The following is a 20,037-nucleotide window of genomic DNA, read 5'->3' as shown; positions in this document are numbered from 1 at the left end:
TAATATGAATGCATTTACTTTACACATCTTTATAAGATTTTGACTTTTTTCCTCACCCATTATTACTTCAACGTGCATCTTTATTCCACTAAGATTAAATACTTTTCATTATTTTTTTAAAAATATTACTTAGCACATATAAGAAATTAGTTAAATTTTGGAGTGTGGTGATGGTATATATAATCTTATTTGATTAAATGTATTATTTACAGAAAAAGTCAAAACTTTCATTTTTTAGGCACTTTTTGATTCATACAAAAAGTTTTTTGCATTATCTGAACCTTATATATAATAAAAATTGATACAAAACATTGAAAATATGATATTAACATATGATATTTGAGTACCAATTGATTTAGATATAATACAAAAATATTATTTTGAGAAAATTGGAACAACTATATAAATACCAACAACTGCTACATTGTTTGAATACTCAAATATCATATATTATTATAGATTTAAAAAAAAAAACATTTGATACTCGTATATGATATGTAGTATCACATTTTCAGCGTTTTGTACTAATTTTTATCCGAGAAAATACACAGATAATTAATATCATATTTATTACACATGTTTGGGTACTCAAAAATCATATATCAGTACTTAATTTAAAATATTTAATACTCAAATATTATATATTATTATCATATTTTTAATATTTTGTATCGATTTTCATCACACACACACACACACACACACACACACACACACATATATATATATATATATATATATATATATATATATATATATATATATAGACACACACACAAAAAAAGGACAACAAATAAAAGCAATGTTTGGAGATTTATTGATCATTTCTCGTCTACTTGTATGAAATTAATTGAGCGTCCCCCTCCATTGTTCGCCCATTAAAATCATCATGCGTTAAATAGTTCCCATAAAATAAAATAGAGGCAGTTGATTTAAAACTTTAACCGTCCAACAATATACCTGTCACGACTGTGTTTGTCTTTTAGTTACGTAAATGATATTAGTAAGATAGATTATACATTACAAATTTTGTGTGAAAAGTTCACTGGAGAAAATTTTGGTAAAGAAGAACAAAATCTTAATCATCAACTTAATTTCATCTACTTTATCAGTGTAGACATACATAGAGAGCTAGTCCCTTCCCCTTGTTAGCCACATAAGCTCTAAAACAAACACCTAAGATCATTCGGTCTACGCTTGAATTTTTTACCATATGATCCAGTATAATATTCTATGGTCGTCTCAAATTTTGTTGAGTGAATTAAATAAAGATAAATAGGAAATCTGTCTATAAATTTTATTCTCCCAAATTTTTAATCTATCTGAAAAAGACAAACCTGATAACGTTGCTCATGACTCAATAGTTCATGTGTCTAAGATTCTACGTTTAAGATTAGTTTTGATATAAAGTTTTACCGATTAAAAAAAATACATTAGAAATCGTGTTTATGAACAATCTAATTTTGGAAAAGGATAACCGAAGAGTATTTATATTGTAGCGTAAAAAAATTTGAAATTTCTTGTTTATGCATATACAAGTTTAGTGAAGATCCAGCCCCGCAGTCTCAAATCCACATGCATGTATCACTCAATAATCACGACTGCTCCACCTCCCTACTAAATGCTCTCACTTTAAAAGCACGAGCAAGGATTTCTGCATGTCACTCTCTTTCGTGTTCTTCACGCCTTTACTCCTCTTTTGTTGCCATCAATCAAGGACGGCAGCCGTCTTATATTTCACTCTCGGCCGCGGGTAAGTAAAGATACTGGTTTGCTTGTTTTTTTTTTTTTGGTTTCTTGGATTTTTTTCCGGAATTTTGATGATCCCTTTGGAATATTTTTTAGTGTATTATTGTAATCTACTATCTGATACTTGTCATTCTTTCTTGATTTTCCTCTCGATTTATTTGGGTGAAAGGCTTCTGAGTATCCTTTAATGAGGAATCAGATCATGGAATTAACTGTTAGTCGTTTCGCGTGTAATTTTTTTTCTTTTTTGGGAAATTTAGTGTCTTGACTACTTTTTCGGTCAAGATTTGTTGGGATTCAATATATTAGCAAGAGATTTTGTCCCTTTTCTGACAGATTTTCTCAGTTCTTAGAGAATAAATGTAGGCGTGCGCATCCATTTAAAATAGAGAAGTAACAAATTGAAAGAGTGCCCCCTCAAGCAATGGCTCAGTAATGACGAGTTCTGGTGTAGAATTCTAGAGAAATTCCCTAACTTTGAGCTTGGTTGAGGAAAAAAAGGTCAGAGAAGAAATGTTTTTCCCTGTATGTGATCTCTGAGTTGCAGTCTTTTATTTATCTTTTGATGGATGATTCTTATATTGGGAAAATTCTGCTAATATTGATAATCAGGACAGACACATTAGGGGCGGCGGGATTTTTAAGAGTTTGTGTTTAACGTTTTTAAAAAATACAAGTTTTACTTGCAAATCCATTGAATCGCCTAAATTCTTGGCTGACTATTGAATCTATTTGATCAAGTACTTGCAATCTTTTTTATCCGTCTGTTAACTGTGAGATATTCTTTCTTCGAAAATAATAAAACCATTATCTGTTTGGTGATGCTTATTTTCCTGAAGAGACATTTCAAGAACATTTGTAGTCATGGCTCATTAATCTATTTTTTTTCTTCCATTTCCTTGTTCTTCAATCTTTGTTGCGTTTCTGTGTATTAATACCTCTAGTAATTCGAAAAGATCTTGCTTTAATGTGCTTGTTAATAGTGTCGAGAACAGAGCTCCGTACTTCAGGGAGCTAATGGAGAAAAGGCAAATCAATTTTAACGCACCGCTGCTATCTGTGAGGAGATATTCATCACCTTTGAACTCTTCAGAGTTCGTAAAAGGTAAGGCGACAGCAAAAGTGATACCCACCCGACAGCTATCTCTTCCTTTGAACAAATCGGATTGGGAAACCGAGGAGGTGACAAAACCAGGTGCTGTTCCTTTTCACTGGGAACAGGTCCCTGGAAAACCGAAACGTGAAGTGGAAGGCCTGGTTCACACTGTAGAGGAACCTTCAAACACCATCAGACGTAATTCAGGTGAAATTCCGAGGCTGCCCCCAGGTAGGGTATCGGTTCTTCACTCCCGGTGTAACTCTGGTGAAAGATTTGTTGATCAGGATATTTACATGCCACAGATTGAATCATTTTCCTTTAGTGACCATTCTAGTCTTCTGGAGAATCTGAATGAGAGTTTAAATCATAGAGATGAATCTGACACAGATAGTGAGGACGATGGGTATACTGATGCACTTGACACATTGTCAAGGATATCATCATCCTTTGCACCTTCTGAAACTTTTTCTGTCGACGAAAAAACAAGAGATTTAATGATGGATAGATTCTTGCCTGCAGCTAAGGCTGTTGTCCTAGAGATGCCACAGTATGTTGTGAAGAAGGCATTAGTGGTTAACAAGCAACAGAGGGAACCAGGAAAGAAGGTGGTTTTGGGGGAAAGAAAGCTCTTGCTTGAGCAATATGGTTCCATTCCATATTACAGGGAGTGTACTGATACTGTGAAAAGTGAAGATGAAGATGAGTGTTCAATTAAGGTTAAAAAATCAGGGAAATTGTGGGGGATTCTTCCTCGGTTTCGTGTAAAAAATTCTTTGTGCTTGTTTAATCCATTAGCTGGAATGAATTTGAAAAGTTGTACCACGTCATCTTCTGCCAGTGATATTAGGAAACAGACTGGGAAAGCATTCAGTGGACCCCTGGACAAGGTAGTCTTCAATTCTCAGTTGTAAAATTTACTAGAGCAGTGAAATATAATTAGTCATTGAACTATTGAATCCTTGCAGAATTCGTGTCATGTTCCTTGTACGAAAAGAACGCATTCTTGTTTGCTGCCAGGGGAATTGCTAAATTCTGAGAAGAAGTTATCTAGTGGATCAAATCAGTTCTTGAATTCCTTCGACTTGTATAAATCAGAATTGTCTCCGTTAAGACCAAACAGAAGTGGTAGCATATCTCCCTATCGGAATGAATCTCCGAAGTCTCCATTTCGTGAAGGAGTTGGATTTATTGGTATACCCAATAACAATGAGAATTCAAATGCCAAGAAAATAGCATCGTCCCGTAAATTGTTCGAGGCTTTGCAAGATGTGTCAAAGAAACAAATAAACGAGAGAGGACCAGATCCATCAGGCAACGCATCTGAGAAGACTATGTGCATGAATTTTGTAAATAAAACGGAACTCCCAGTTTCAGATTTATCTTGTGCAAAAGCAGAGGTGCCAGTGGTCATCTCCCGTGAGTGGTCGAAGTTTTTGGCTGGCAGAAAACATATGGTAAAAAGTGATGCGTTTAAATCTTCAGTTCCTGAAATTCTATACCCTCACATGTCAAAGCTTGGAAATGTAGCTGGTTCTGATAAAGATGTCATGTCCCGGGAACGCACAGAAGTGCTATCTGAAGCAAATTTTTACGCGAAAGATGAACATAATCAAGAATCAGATAGTCAAATAGAATTTGATCCTGCATGTCTGAAATCTCCTTTACCTCCACCTTTACCAAAATCGCCTGCTGAATCGTGGCTACGGCATACACTGCCTTCCGTTTCTTTAGGCAATCCATTTTCCAGTCCACATCGTACAACCCAATTTCACTCCAAGAAACAGAATCTGAAAAGTTCTAATACCCCGATTCCAAGTGGGAAACTATCGTGAAAAATTCTTACCTACGACAAAATCTTGATCGATATTCAGATGTAACCTGTTGCTATCTTCTGAATTTTTTCCTCTAAAGCATTTATTGAATTTTGCCTAATGGTTTCTATTTTGTTCTTGAATCATGACAGGAAACTGTGAAAAATGCTTCCAACAGTATAAACAAATCATAGAAAGAAGCCAGCCCGCCAGGGATCCTCATCCTCATCCACATATACAAGTTCAAGATTTTCCCAGCACCGCGAATTTTACAGATAATTTTTTTTGCCATATTATATAGCTTTTCACAGATAGAGAAACTCGATTTCTAGGAATGGCAAACGATCTGATGGCTGTAAAATCCTTTGTTGTAAACTTTCTGAAGCCAGCTTTTGATATATGAGATGTACACAGAAAGGGATAAGAAATATGATACATTTCAACGTTGTAACTAACAAATTACTCTATTTATGTACTTGTGTTTTAGCTAGAATTTTAGCGTGTACTGTTCTGTATGAACATAAATCTTCTGCTGTTATACAATTTAGATCTGTTACACGTGTCCCATATGATGAGGCAAAAACTTGTGTGAGACGGTCTCACGGGTCGTATTTTGTGAGACAGATCTTTTATTTGGGTCATCCATGAAAAAATATTAATTTTTAGGCTAAGAGTATTATTTTTTATTGTGAATATCGTTAAGATTGACCCGTCTTACAGATAAAGATTCGTGAGACTGTCATATAATGATGATAATAATCTTTTTTGAAAATTGTATAATACACGTGTCACAAATTTAAATCGTGTAACAAGAGATGTTACATTGTTTATAACACAAGAAAATTTCCGTATACAGTAGAATATTAAGAAAACCTTTTACTTGCTAAAAATCATAGACAAAAATTGAAGCCAATTGTTAACAAAGATTTTTAGAGTAAAGTATCTGGGATGTAGTTGGTTAATGTATCACGGATTATTATTTTAAAAGCAAATTAAAGAGTTTTATATCCAAAATGCTCATTAAAAATTAATGTATCACGGATTATTATTTTAAAAGCAAATTAAAGAGTTTTATATCCAAAATGCTCATTAAAAATTATTTTTAGAAAACCACTCTATCTAAATTTCAATACGAAAAACGCTTTTAAGTAAAAGATCTAATGACTTTTCATAGATAACCTATGTTTGAAAAATAACTAATTTTGGATATATGCTTATAAAATATTTTTTAAAATAAATAAATTACAAAAAAAAAATATAAATATTATAAAATATTATAAATAAATTAAAATATAAATATAAATATTATAAACTATGTCTTATATGATGTGCCATCATATTAGCTTGATATGATATGATCCGATCTGTTTGGTCTGACTTGAGCTGAACCAAGTCAAGTTGGTCAAGTCAAGATGTTCTATTCTTTTGATTATAATTCTTGATTCATCGATTTTTGGGCAAAGTAATAAACATGGAAATTATATCACTATGTCCGAGCTTTTCATGGAATCGAGAATCAATTAATTCCAAGTTTGTAAGAAAGAGCTATGCTCTACATGTCAGACTACTGGCAATCTGAAACTCGTTCTTTATTTAGTGCAGAACCAGCAATGTTATTATGATTTATCAGTTTCTTCTGATTCGATGTAGATATTGACTTGTGAAGGAGTTTTGTTGATCATTCTCTTATCTTCTTAATACATACTAAATTTTTCCATTTGAATACCTGAGCTTATAGATATGACCAATATACCACAACTGATTTAACTGAGCAGATTGTTGTTTCTGTTTCCGTCAGCTCAATTTTGCTACTAATATTTTTCCTAGATAATATCCGAACTAACTGAGGTGTTGCGAAGTATGACTTGTGTAAAATTGCATTTCTAATTTTCATTCGTTTTGACGGCTTTTCATTTGTATCATTAAGCAGTGAGATATCATCAAAACACAGTAATTCGCCATATTTCCAGGTTAGTTGATTTTGAGTTTCAGCTTGAGCTATCAACTTTACACTTGAATAAATATGTTAGAAATACAATAACAAATTTCGTTATCATAAAATCTAGATTTTTTGTGTTTCTCAACTCAACGTATTATATAAAAATATTTTTATAGTTAAAAATAATTAAGAATGTGTTGGATAACTATTCTATAAAAAACTTTTAATTTTATTTTATTTTTGCTCATTTTTTCTTGGATTTGTTCATGTTTGACCCACGTTTTTTAAAATTTTAGAAACACAAAAAATAACTCTTAGCTATTCTTTAAAAACTATACTTGTAAAACAATTTTTTGAAAACAATTTTAAAATTTTCAAAAATCTTGTCCAAACACACATTTTAAAGTTTTTTCATTATAAGACACTAAACACAATTTTAAATTACTTATCCAAACATAGTCATAATCTTCTTGCTGAAATATATTCGTAAAAAAAATTAATCAAGAATTCGATACTAATTAAATTAAACTTTCACAATATAAAATCTAGCTTTTTCAAAAAATAATAATGAGGGAAATATTTTACCATATAATTTTTCCGTTTCAGAAAGAAAATATTATTAGAATAGGCCATACTGATAGGAGTTCTTTTGAATATGCTAAACCAAAGGAAGTATTATATCAAATATCCATGTATATGGAAAAACCCTTTTACCGTCTATTTTAGTTCAAAATAATAACATTAATTTACGGAATAAATCCAATCACCATTATAAGAAATAAAATATTAAAATGATAAATGCCGTAGATTAAATATTTTTAATGGGTCGTTGATGGTTAATTATAGCACATCAAACAGACATCAAAGTCCCCAAATTATGGGACGAGTTCGAAATTCAATTGTAATAAACATATTTTTATTTCCAAAATATAATGGACTTAGCCCCGAATTAATCTCTGGTTTGTTGTGCAGTAAGTCTATCCGGGCCGAGTAACCCGCCCCGTTAAGGATCCCCGCAAGGCAAAATTTGTCTTAAATGTTCAAGAATGTAGAGTAGAGGGAAGTTGAGTCCCATGAAATTGTCAATATTTTGTAACACATAAGAGCTAACTGTTAGGCATTAATGGCACACTTAGGAGTAATAATTAATCTTTACTATTATATTTTGGTGATCGTGAAGGGGGGCCGTCTCTCTCGTACGCAAAAAACAAAAAAAAAACGATTATATATATTTGGAGATTTCTTGATGGAATTTAGGTGATTTATTAGTTGTAAATTATAATAATTTCAAATCACAATCAAAGGACAACTCATCTTATTTAATTTTAGAGGTCAGCTTATTAATGATCATTAAATTTGTAAAAATTGACCAATAACATCCTTTCACACTATTAATATACATTTTTTTTATGAGTAGAAACCCGCGGCCATTATCCTTCAATGTTTACTCGGTAAACTCCGATACTAATACAGTATCAAACCACGTGTGATAGCTTCTCTCGAAAATGTGTTGGCAGAGAGGATCGAACTCATGATCACCTACACGTTGTATGCTATATGTATGAAAATATAGGAATGAACGTAGAGTTATAAGCATCTCACATGATCATTTTCATTAGTATTAACTGTTAGTTTTCATGGCCTACATTAATAGATTAATGTACGTGGTGGGGGACAGGCTATGTTAAGCGGTGGAATAATGAAGCTAGCTCTCTCAAGTCTCGTAGTAAAAAGATCATCAAGATATACACAACTTTTACAAAACTAATTAAGTTTCGTCTCCTTCGTTGTTTAATTTTTATTTTTTTGTGCATGTTGGAGACTTTAATTTTTGCATATCATTTGAGCCAACCCTGATTAAAATTCTTGAGTGAGCTGGTTGTCCGGATGTATATTTTGAAAATGGAAAAGAGGGTTTCAAGAATGTGTGGAAGTGCTAATTTCTTAAAAGGAAAATCACATTTTTTGTTATGTAACGTGCATGTTTTTATTTTAGGTTTTTTTTTTCCGATCAATTTACGGTCTTAATATACTAATTGCATGTTATTTCCGTAGTATTAACTATTTTTTTCATCCGAATACTGATGTGTCTAACACGTCAGCAACTTGGTAAAAATAACTAAAATTGAAAAAAAAAATGTAAGTTAATTGATTAAAACTGTGAATTGACGAATCGATAATATATATGACAAAAAATGAAAAAATACAAGTTATGTTGGGTGCAATAATTGTCCCTGCTTGGTAGAACGATCGAACCGTGGTGCTTGAGCTGCTATGCGGTTTAAAAGATTTGAGTTGCACCATTACCACTAGCTATAGCTTATGGTAAAATGGCAAGCGCACTGTCCTACAATCGGTATCAGAGACAAGGTCACGAGTTCAATTCCCTTTTATTGCAAGAGTGCAATTATTGGGATGAGGATTGTTGGGTGCAATAATTATCCTTGATTGGTAGAGCGATCGAACCGTGGTGCTTGAGCTGCTGTGCGGTTTAAAAGATTTGAGTTGCACCATTACCACTAACTATAATTTTTGGTAAAGCGGCAAGCGCCCGGTCATATAATTGTTACATCACTGAAAATGTAATATATCCTATTTTGCATTGGTTGCTTAACGAATACTGAATTTGAATGTGTGACAATCTATTTCTTTTTTCTTTCCTCACGGTACATAAACAAGAAACATGATATAAACCTTCAATTGCAGCATAGCAAAGATATAGGACTGTACGTTTCTTCTTTGTCCTGGAAAAGAGTTGTATAAACCATAAAATCAATCGCATGATTCGAATAATTAAGTTTTAGTGTAGTCAAACAACAATCTCTTCCATTAAGCTAAAAGTACATATACATATATGTGAATTAGAACATGATCAACTCCTAAATGTATGTGTTTAAACTTTAATGACAAAGTACTTGGAAGATCTCACTCCTATGCTCTAACGCATATATAGTCAGCTCTTTAAGTACTTGGCCTCTCCTCTCAATATTCTAATATGTTGAGTGTGTTTTAATATCGATATCCAACAACACCATCCAACAATATATTAATCTATGAAAAAAGATTGGAAGTATTTTTCGTTTTCCCTATATTTCTATGGAAGATCAATGAGGAGTCAAAGCAAGAGAAAGTATTGTGTTAATATCTGAATCTCCTCCCTTCATGCAAGCCTTCTGATCCTTGCTATTATTTGTACTCAGGCTTAAACTTAGTTGTAGATCTGATCCTGCAGGCAACCTGTCTGTCCCCAAAATTCTCTCCTCCTCGTTCGTCTGTAAAAACAAAATTATAGTAGCTTATTTATCATAACCATACCATAGTTCGTCACAAAATTGTGCACTTGTGTTATCTTTTTGCAACAGATTATATATGTCGAGTCGTTATTATCTCATGTTATTTAAAACCAACTTACACTCCATTTTTTGCTAAATAATCAAGCCACAAATATTTGAATTCAAAGCCACCTAAATTGAATTCAAAGAAACTCATTTTTGAATTATAAACACATGTGTTGATTAGTCAAAAATTATGAGGTAAGCCATGATGTTTTTATTTTTGTTTTTTCCCTAAACTTTACCTATAAATACCCACCCATTCTTCATTCCAAAATCACACCAAAAAACACAAATCCTCTCATCTACAATCATAAGTGTAGAAGTGAGATAAAGGATTTAGTGTGAGATTTCTTAAGGAGTGTTTATCCTTGGAAGGAATAGGATTAGTGGAGAGAAAGTGAGTGTTAAAATCAGAGTGTTCTGAGTGAAATACTTTGTATTCTCAATTCTCTTGTCTTCTTTGTTATTAATAAAGAAGTGATCTCCTTGAGAGGTTTAGAGTGGACGTAGCCCAATCTTGGGGTGAACCACTATAAATATTGGTGTCCATCTTATTTATTGTTGATATCACTTATGATGTTCCGCTGCGATGTTACCTCGTTTATTTCCCTGATATCCCAACAACTGGTATCAGAGCTAGATTCTCAAATACTATAGGAAGTCCTCGTATGCTCTGTGGTTGCAGCTTAGTCTGAACTTCCACATCAGAAAAGGCTTTCTAGACAGTATTAGGGAAGTGGTTCTTTTGTGTTCAGGCTTTGACGATTATTCGTTGGTAGCATTCACAAAAGATGGAGGTACGCACAAGCAAGATGATTAGCCTTAATGGCTCTAATTATCAACTTTGGAAAAGTAAGATGAAAGATCTTCTATTCGTCACCAAGATGCACCTACCGGTGTTCAGCGAGTCTAAACCAGATGATAAATCAGATGCTGAATGGAACTTCGAGCACGAGCAAGTCTGCGGGTACATTCGACAATTTGTCGATGACAACGTGTATAATCACATCTCTAACGAGACACATGCTCGTACGCTTTGGACAAAGTTGGAGACACTATATGCCTCCAAAAGTGGTAACAACAAATTGTTCTATTTGAGCAAGCTTGTCCAGGTTCGATACAAAGAAGGAACTCTGGTCGCAGATCATCTGAACGAGATTCAAGGATTCGTGGAGCAGTTATCAAGTATGAGCATAAAACTTGATGACGAGGTGATAGCTCTGATTGTGCTAGCTTCATTGCCAGAGTCTTGGGAGACTCTGAAGGTATCACTCACGAACACAGCACCAGGAGGAGCCGTGAGTATGGACTTCATCAAGAGTGGCATCTTGAATGAAGAGATGAGGCGGAGATCTCAAGGTTCCTCTACCTCACAGTCAGATATTTTGGCTGCTGAGTCAAGGGGAAGAAGCAAGATCAAGAAAAACACAAATCAGAAGCCAAGAAGAAGCAAGTCCTCGGGGAGATATGCCAACGTAAAGTGTTATCGCTGTGGAGAAAACGGACATATTAAAAAATATTGTCGGCAACCGAAAAACAAACATGAAACCGATGATGAGCAAACAAACGCCATTGACGAGTTCAATGTTGTTCACGAGCTAGAGCAGGAGTCCGTAAATTTGGCAACTCAAGTAACTAGTTGGGTGATCGATAGTGGAGCAACAGTCCACGTCACATCTCGAAGAGAATGCTTTACATCCTACACACAAGGAGACTTTGGTGTGGTGAGGATGGGGAATAACGACTTATCCAGAGTCGTGGGAAAAGGAGATGTGAGCTTGACTACCGTGGATGGCCCTACACTGATCCTGAAAGACGTCAGGCATGTACCAGATATGCGCCTGAGTCTGATATCAGTCGAAAGACTCGATGAAGAAGGTTTCTGTACAACCTTCCGAAATGGGGTATGTAAGATTTCAAGAGGATCACTTGTGGTGGCAAAGGGATTAAAGATGTCAAAGCTATATGTAGTTCAGGAAAATCATTCTGAAGGAGTGAACTACGCAGGGGAAGAAAACTCAACAGAGTTGTGGCACCGACGTCTTGGTCACATAAGTGAAAAGAATCTTACACGCCTTGTGAGCAAGCAAGTTCTGCCCGGTATAAAGCAGGTTCATATGAAACAATGCACAAACTGCTTAGCCGGAAAGCAAAACAGGATATCATTCAAAAGTTCACCTCCTAGCAGAGCAGAAAAAATTCTAGATCTGGTGCACTCAGATCTATGTGGTCCGATGCCATTGTCGCTCGGAGGAGCGAGGTACTGGGTAACTTTTATCGATGATCATTCTCGGAAAATTTGGGTGTGGACACTCAAAACCAAGGACCAAGTTGCGGAAACATTCAACAATTTTCTAAACTTGGTTGAACGGCAAACATGCATTAAACTCAAATGTATTCGAACGGATAATGGAGGAGAATACATTGGATCCTTTGATGAGATATGCAAAAAGAACGGAATCAGACATCAAACAACACCACCAAAGACACCACAACTCAACGGATTAGCTGAGAGGATGAATAGAACTTTGGCAGAAAGAGTCAGAAGCATGCTCTCACATGCAAAGCTGACTAAGGAATTTTGGGGTGAGGCCGTGGTTGCTGCTGCATATATATTGAATCGCTCACCTTGTGTTCCTCTCAATTATGATGTCCCAGAGCAGGTGTGGCAAGGCAAAGAAGTTTCCTATAATCATTTGCGGGTATTTGGCTGTGTTGCTTATGTTCATATACCAAAGGATGAAAGACAGAAGTTGGATGTCAAAACAAGAAAGTGCATATTTATAGGCTATGGCGAGGATCAACTTGGTTACAAGTTTTACAATACAGATCTCAAAAAGCCTATAAGAAGTCGTGATGCCATATTTCAGGAGAATGAATTCTTGGAGACTGCGGAAAAGGAGAATTCTGGATCTGAACAAGATCTGGAATGGTGGCCTTCAACGGTAAATCCACAACCGGTTGAAGATGAAGAATTGCAGAACGATCATGAAGATGATGATGAGATTCGTGTTCACAGTGAACCACCAGCAGAAAGTTCTCGTGGTACAATGACCACACGTTCTGGAAGAGAAGTGCGACCCTCAACCAGATATTCCTCAAATGAATATATCCTGCTAACTGACGGGGGAGAACCAGAGAGCTTCGAGGAAGCTATTACCAGTGAACACAAGGATAAGTGGATGGAGGCTATGCAAGAAGAAATGCAATCATTGCATGATAATGAGACGTTTGAGCTGGTGAAGTTGCCGAAAGGCAAGAAAGCTTTGAAGAATAAGTGGGTGTTCAGATTGAAGCACGAAGAACACAGTAGTCAACCAAGATTCAAAGCTAGGATTGTCGTCAAAGGTTTCGGACAGAAACACGGGGTCGACTTTGACGAAATATTTTCACCTGTGGTGAAGATGACATCCATCCGGATTGTGCTAGGGTTAGCAGCTGAGCTTGATCTGGAGGTGGAACAAATGGATGTCAAGACCGCATTCCTTCATGGGGATTTGGAGGAAGAAATCTACATGGAGCAACCAGAGGGGTTTGAAGAGAAGGGGAAAGAGGACCTCATGTGCAGATTAAAGAAGAGTTTGTACGGTCTCAAGCAAGCACCAAGACAGTGGTACAAGAAGTTTGAATCAGTGATAACTCAACAGGGATTCAAGAAAACCACTGCAGACCATTGTGTGTTTGTCAAAGATACCTCTGATGATGATTTGATGGTGCTTCTACTCTATGTAGATGATATGTTGATTGTTGGCAAAGATGCTTCTGAAATCAAAGGCCTAAAGAAGCAACTAAGCAAGATTTTTTCAATGAAAGACTTGGGGCCAGCAAAAAGAATTATTGGCATGGAAATCCATCGAGACAGGTATGCCAAGAAGACCTGGTTGTCGCAGGAGAAGTATATTGAGAAAGTACTTCAGAGGTTCAACATGGACCAGGCCAAAGCGGTTGGATGTCCTCTTGCCAACCACTTCAAGTTGAACTCAAAGCAGAGTCCTATTACAGAGGATGAGGAAGAAGAAATGAAAAGTGTTCCATATGCTTCAGCTGTTGGAAGTCTGATGTATGCCATGGTATGTACTCGGCCGGATTTAGCTCATTCAGTAGGTGTAGTGAGTAGATTCCTTTCAAAACCGGGAAAGGAACATTGGGCTGCAGTAAAATGGATATTCAGATATCTACGGGGAACCTCTAAACATAGATTGAGTTTTGGAGGATCCAGACTTGAGCTTGTAGGCTACACAGATGCAGATATGGCAGGAGATGTTGACTCCCGAAAATCCACATCAGGATACCTGATTACGTTTGCAGGGGGAGCTGTGTCATGGCAGTCAAAGTTGCAAAAGTGTGTAGCATTATCAACCACTGAAGCGGAGTTCATTGCAGCAACTGAGGCATGCAAGGAAATGTTATGGATGAAAGGGTTTTTGGAGGAATTAAGGTTTGTGCAAGATCAATACAAATTGTTCTGTGACAGTCAGAGTGCAATTCATCTTGGAAAGAATCCTTCAATGCATTCAAGATCAAAGCATATCGATGTTCGTTATCATTGGATACGAGATGTATTGGAGAATAAGTTGTTGAAGCTTGAGAAGATTCACACGGATGAAAATGGATCTGATATGATGACCAAGACATTGCCGAAATGGAAGTTGGAATACTGTAGAACTGTTGCAGGTTTGATCGAATTCACAAAATGGGCTTGAGGGGGAGAATTGCTAAATAATCAAGCCACAAATATTTGAATTCAAAGCCACCTAAATTGAATTCAAAGAAACTCATTTTTGAATTATAAACACATGTGTTGATTAGTCAAAAATTATGAGGTAAGCCATGATGTTTTTATTTTTGTTTTTTCCCTAAACTTTACCTATAAATACCCACCCATTCTTCATTCCAAAATCACACCAAAAAACACAAATCCTCTCATCTACAATCATAAGTGTAGAAGTGAGATAAAGGATTTAGTGTGAGATTTCTTAAGGAGTGTTTATCCTTGGAAGGAATAGGATTAGTGGAGAGAAAGTGAGTGTTAAAATCAGAGTGTTCTGAGTGAAATACTTTGTATTCTCAATTCTCTTGTCTTCTTTGTTATTAATAAAGAAGTGATCTCCTTGAGAGGTTTAGAGTGGACGTAGCCCAATCTTGGGGTGAACCACTATAAATATTGGTGTCCATCTTATTTATTGTTGATATCACTTATGATGTTCCGCTGCGATGTTACCTCGTTTATTTCCCTGATATCCCAACATTTTTGGCTAACGGACTGGGCTTATTTGCGCATGCAAACGAGAGGTAAAACAATGGTTTGCTACCAACTTTTTTATATTAAAAAAGTCGAAGAACCCATTATCTAGCATAACGAACCTTCTCATATATCTCCCATAAACTACAGACGATACGGCGATACGAATATTTTAACATAGGCATGACTGAATTACCTCATTTATCGGGAAGGAATTATCAAGATTATGAAGCGGTAGCCTTGAGTTTTCAGATATGAAGCTTGGTTTCTGCTGACAAATCCTAGTGCTGCTGTCAATGCCATTCCAGCGAGGTTGCGGTTTAAAACTTTGTGAAACAGTGCTAGCCCAAATGCTAGATACAGGAATCTTTTGCTCTTTAAATTGGGTTTTGAGGATCTCTTCTCGTGAAGGCCACCTTCTATCTTCAAGAAATTTGTTTGGCCTGAGTGGACCAAAGAAGTGATCTCCTTGAGAGGTTTAGAGTGGACGTAGCCCAATCTTGGGGTGAACCACTATAAATATTGGTGTCCATCTTATTTATTGTTGATATCACTTATGATGTTCCGCTGCGATGTTACCTCGTTTATTTCCCTGATATCCCAACATTTTTGGCTAACGGACTGGGCTTATTTGCGCATGCAAACGAGAGGTAAAACAATGGTTTGCTACCAACTTTTTTATATTAAAAAGTCGAAGAACCCATTATCTAGCATAACGAACCTTCTCATATATCTCCCATAAACTACAGACGATACGGCGATACGAATATTTTAACATAGGCATGACTGAATTACCTCATTTATCGGGAAGGAATTATCAAGATTATGAAGCGGTAGCCTTGAGTTTTCAGATATGAAGCTTGGTTTCTGCTGACAAATCCTAGTGCTGCTGTCAATGCCATTCCAGCGAGGTTGCGGTTTAAAACTTTGTGAAACAGTGCTAGCCCAAATGCTAGATACAGGAATCTTTTGCTCTTTAAATTGGGTTTTGAGGATCTCTTCTCGTGAAGGCCACCTTCTATCTTCAAGAAATTTGTTTGGCCTGAGTGGACCAGTTCGGTACCTTTGTTCCGTCGATTGAATACAGCTTGGAATTGGCTCATCCTGCTTATTTACCTCCGAAATCACTCCACAATCAGTCCTGACTTTGGGTTCTTGATTATCAGAAGACCAGCGCTGAAATCTGCAGCTACAGTCAATTAGACGAATTAAGAATTTCATCAGGCTGAGTATTAATCAAGAAACCGGTCTTTCTTTAATTTTGTTGATATGGCATTTATACTCCAATGACCTGGAAGTGAGTGATTTGATTTCAAATGGATAGTAGGATTGTGAACTGTGGGAAAAATTCCTCAGGCGAACTCCCTGATCGGGCGTATCCTGGGAAAGAACAATGCCACCATTCTCTAATTTCAAGTGATGAAGAGGGCTGAATTTTCCGGATGTTATTCCAGAAAGGTGGTATCTTCTTCCTGGAATACTGTAAAATCTATTTGGTTGACCAATCACTACACATGTCACATGTAAATTAGTATATATTGAATAATAATAATAATAATCGGACTGATATATTAATTACTAGCAACGCCCTAGCTAGCCAGGAAAAGTAGAAACTTAAGTGAATATATGAAGTTATTTTTTGAAAGATTATTACCTTTTCCGGATTCATCCAGTTTCTTTCCCCGATACATCTGAAATTATCCAAGTAAAACAATCAGGAAAAACGTAAATAAAACCCTCTTTATAAGATACACGACTAGAGCTAATATTTTTTCACTTGTTTAGTTTAAGTGTTGTAATCAATTTATACCTGTAAGTGACTTTTGACATGAGAGATGCTGAGTCCTCTCACTTTCATCAATTGAAGCACTGATTTAGGAGTGGCCCCTGAAAGACAAGGCTTGAGAATTCATGCTCACAAGAAAATCAATCGTATGAAAAATATAACACAAACAATAATTTGCATCTTTAATCACATCTCGATTAAGAGAATGTTGGTATTTTTGTCTTCGTTTTAATCATATTATTTATTTAAATTAGTCTGAATAAACGGATTCTAACCTTCATTATACATCTAACAGATGTTGGGACATTGAAACAAGATGAAGACCACTATTTGACCAGATATTAAACATTTCCCACTGTATGTTTCACCCTCGAGTACTACCACTTGGTGATGACAATGTGATCCACGAATAGTTTAATCAACTGGTTTCGCAAAAGTGATCAACGTCTAAACTTATTGCTAGAATTTAAGTAATCACCAAAAAACTCGTGTTAGGGCAACTAAGCACATAAACTTACTTTCCTGCCCTCCAAGCCTCTCTATAGCATGAATGAATGAGAGATGAAGATCAGGAGTCCACCGTAGTCTAGGCATTTTGGATCGAATATACTGCCTAACTGAACTCTTCTTCTCACCCCCTTCTGCTGATTTCAAACTATCTTCATGTTTTATCTCTTCACCGTTGCTGGAAAACTCGATACCTTTATCATCAACGGCGTTGCTTCCAGCTTCTTCATTTAAATCGATGGACGAAATATTTTCTGATGAATCGGATGATAATGTGTTTTGTTCCATTTCCATATCATCATCTCTTGATCCCGTGTTCATCTTTTCATCAGCCGTTAATGCCTTTGCTTATTGCTTGCTCCTAAAAGGTGAATGTAGAAAGTTTATCGTTGTTTGCTAAAAGAATTTGATCATAGAAGATGAAACATCAAAATTGAAATCATCAGAAAAGAAAAGGGTCTACACCATATTGCAAAATAATCGCCTTAATTATCAATTAAAATTGTTCAAGATTTGAAGAAAAATAATGCTTTATGGGGCATTATTAATGTCTCACTTTCCTTCTGGGGTCGTCACAATTTAGCAAGAATGTAACTACACACACACACAGAGGTATATGTGTGTGGGATACACGTGAGTGTGTGTATGTATATGTAACATACACATGCTATCGTTAATATATAATAACTAATACAGATACACATTATTAATTTCAACTGCTGGGCTGTGGGATTTTAGTGTTGACGCATCCTAACTGTAGAAATTAACTGCTGAAAGCACAAAATTTGGTGCTCATATATTTGTAATTCTTTATATTAACTTTATCAACTGATATATATTTTAAATGTTATTCGAGGTATTTTCAATTTTAAGGAACTGAAAATTGGAAAATATTAAGGTCATGTATATGAAGTTCAATTAATTGTTATCATTGAAATAATTAAAATAAATTTAATGTTTAAAATTGAATTAAATATAGATCATGAAAGAAAATGAAAATTCAGTGAGAAAAAATTAAATGTTTTATTTTTTGGGAAAGGAAACAGAAAAGAAGATTTTACCCGCAGAAAAATAATTAACCAAAACTATATTAAATTAAACACATCCAACTTAGACTGCATATGTAGAACTAGAATCTTGATATATCCTCATTTTTGCAGTTTCGTTGCAAAAAGAAAACTTAATAAGATATAAAAAGTGGCATGTCCAAGTGTAGATAGCCACACATAAACCCTAAAAAACTGAAAAAATGCGTACCTGGAAAGTAGACATGCAAAGATCATAAAATACTGAACCTAAAATATCCGATCCTTGATAATTTTCCGAATCCTCGATAAGATCTCTAGTCCCTCTCGTTATTTTGAAGTTCGATCCGATTCAATATTTGCTGGTTTAGAACATCAAACAACCTGAAGACCATCTCAAACAAGACGGCAAGAAAACATGTTTCAACTTTCGAGATGCTAGGATTCGTTTAAAAATTTAGGTAATAGGAAAAACAAAAGTCAAGGGCCATGGGTGTGAAATTAAAACTAGAAAAATGAAGAAAATAAATAGTTTTGATCTGGCTTTGATCAAATATAAAAACTGGAAGAAAATAGCATTTCAAACCCTCGGAGTGATCATATACAGAATACCAGACGACGATCATGATTAATGAAAACCGTATAAATATATCTTTCTCTGGTCATCGTTTCTCACCTTGCATCCCTCCCGATCGAGTAAACACCATCAAGCTGGTCTGGCAAACTGGAATGAAGAGAATATATATATATATATATAATATATATATATATATATATATATATATATATATATATATATATATATATATATATATATATATATATATATATATATATATATATATATATAAAAAGGAGCTAAGGGAATTAAGATGACGAGGAATAACAAGAGGAGTAAGAAAAGAAAACTTTGTCTTAATTTCTGCGCCTTGATTGATTTTAAGAGGTATTTTTTCATTCATTCAACAGAGGAATTAAATTCCAAGGCGATTATTCGCCAGGATGAGATTTTTACCAAGACTTTCATACAGTTGGTTGCACTTTCTTGATGAGAAAATATACAAATTCAAGGCTGTCGAGCAATCCACTTGTTCTTTTTCGTAATAATGCAATAATTCTTTGAATTAGAGATACAGATGAGCGTGGCCCTATTGGCTGTTGAATATCATGTGACTTCTTAAACTTTGCTATCTCCTTTCCCCCCTTCAAAAAACCCTTTCCTGGGACAGTGGCTCGGTAAACTTGTGTGAGATCGTCTCACAAGAGACGTACTCATATATATTTTTATCAATGTGTATAACTAATAATTAAAATTAGTAAACATTAATGTTTGAATAATCATTAAAATTATTAATACAATATAATAAATATATTTAAATTTTAAATATTATTATATAAATCATATAAAAAAATGTTTATATCATTTGAAATAATGCTTAAATAACAATAGCAATCTTCTGCCGCTAAAATAGAAAAAATATATATGAAAATCACATATTATTTTGTCTATCAAAATTTTAAACAATAAATAAATATTGTTTTGA

The 20,037-nt window shown here is 35.0% G+C and overlaps 1 protein-coding gene and 1 pseudogene across 1 annotated transcript; one reads left to right on the top strand and one right to left on the bottom strand.

Annotated features, from left to right (window-relative positions):
- The first annotated feature begins 1,570 nt into the window (after window positions 1–1,570).
- Window positions 1,571–5,152, top strand: LOC140836751 (uncharacterized). Its single transcript, XM_073202498.1, is given in 4 exon segments — window positions 1,571–1,753; window positions 2,733–3,735; window positions 3,814–4,657; window positions 4,660–5,152. Coding segments are annotated over 4 exon segments (2,040 nt in total). The 5' UTR covers window positions 1,571–1,658; the 3' UTR covers window positions 4,758–5,152.
- A 4,532-nt stretch (window positions 5,153–9,684) lies between these two features.
- On the bottom strand, window positions 9,685–19,251 carry LOC140837394 (uncharacterized; annotated as a pseudogene).
- Window positions 19,252–20,037: the final 786 nt, after the last annotated feature.

This window comes from Primulina eburnea, chromosome 7, assembly GCF_022965805.1.
Source record: "Primulina eburnea isolate SZY01 chromosome 7, ASM2296580v1, whole genome shotgun sequence".
NCBI lineage: Eukaryota > Viridiplantae > Streptophyta > Magnoliopsida > Lamiales > Gesneriaceae > Primulina > Primulina eburnea.
This window is presented reverse-complemented; position numbering and strand designations above follow the sequence as displayed.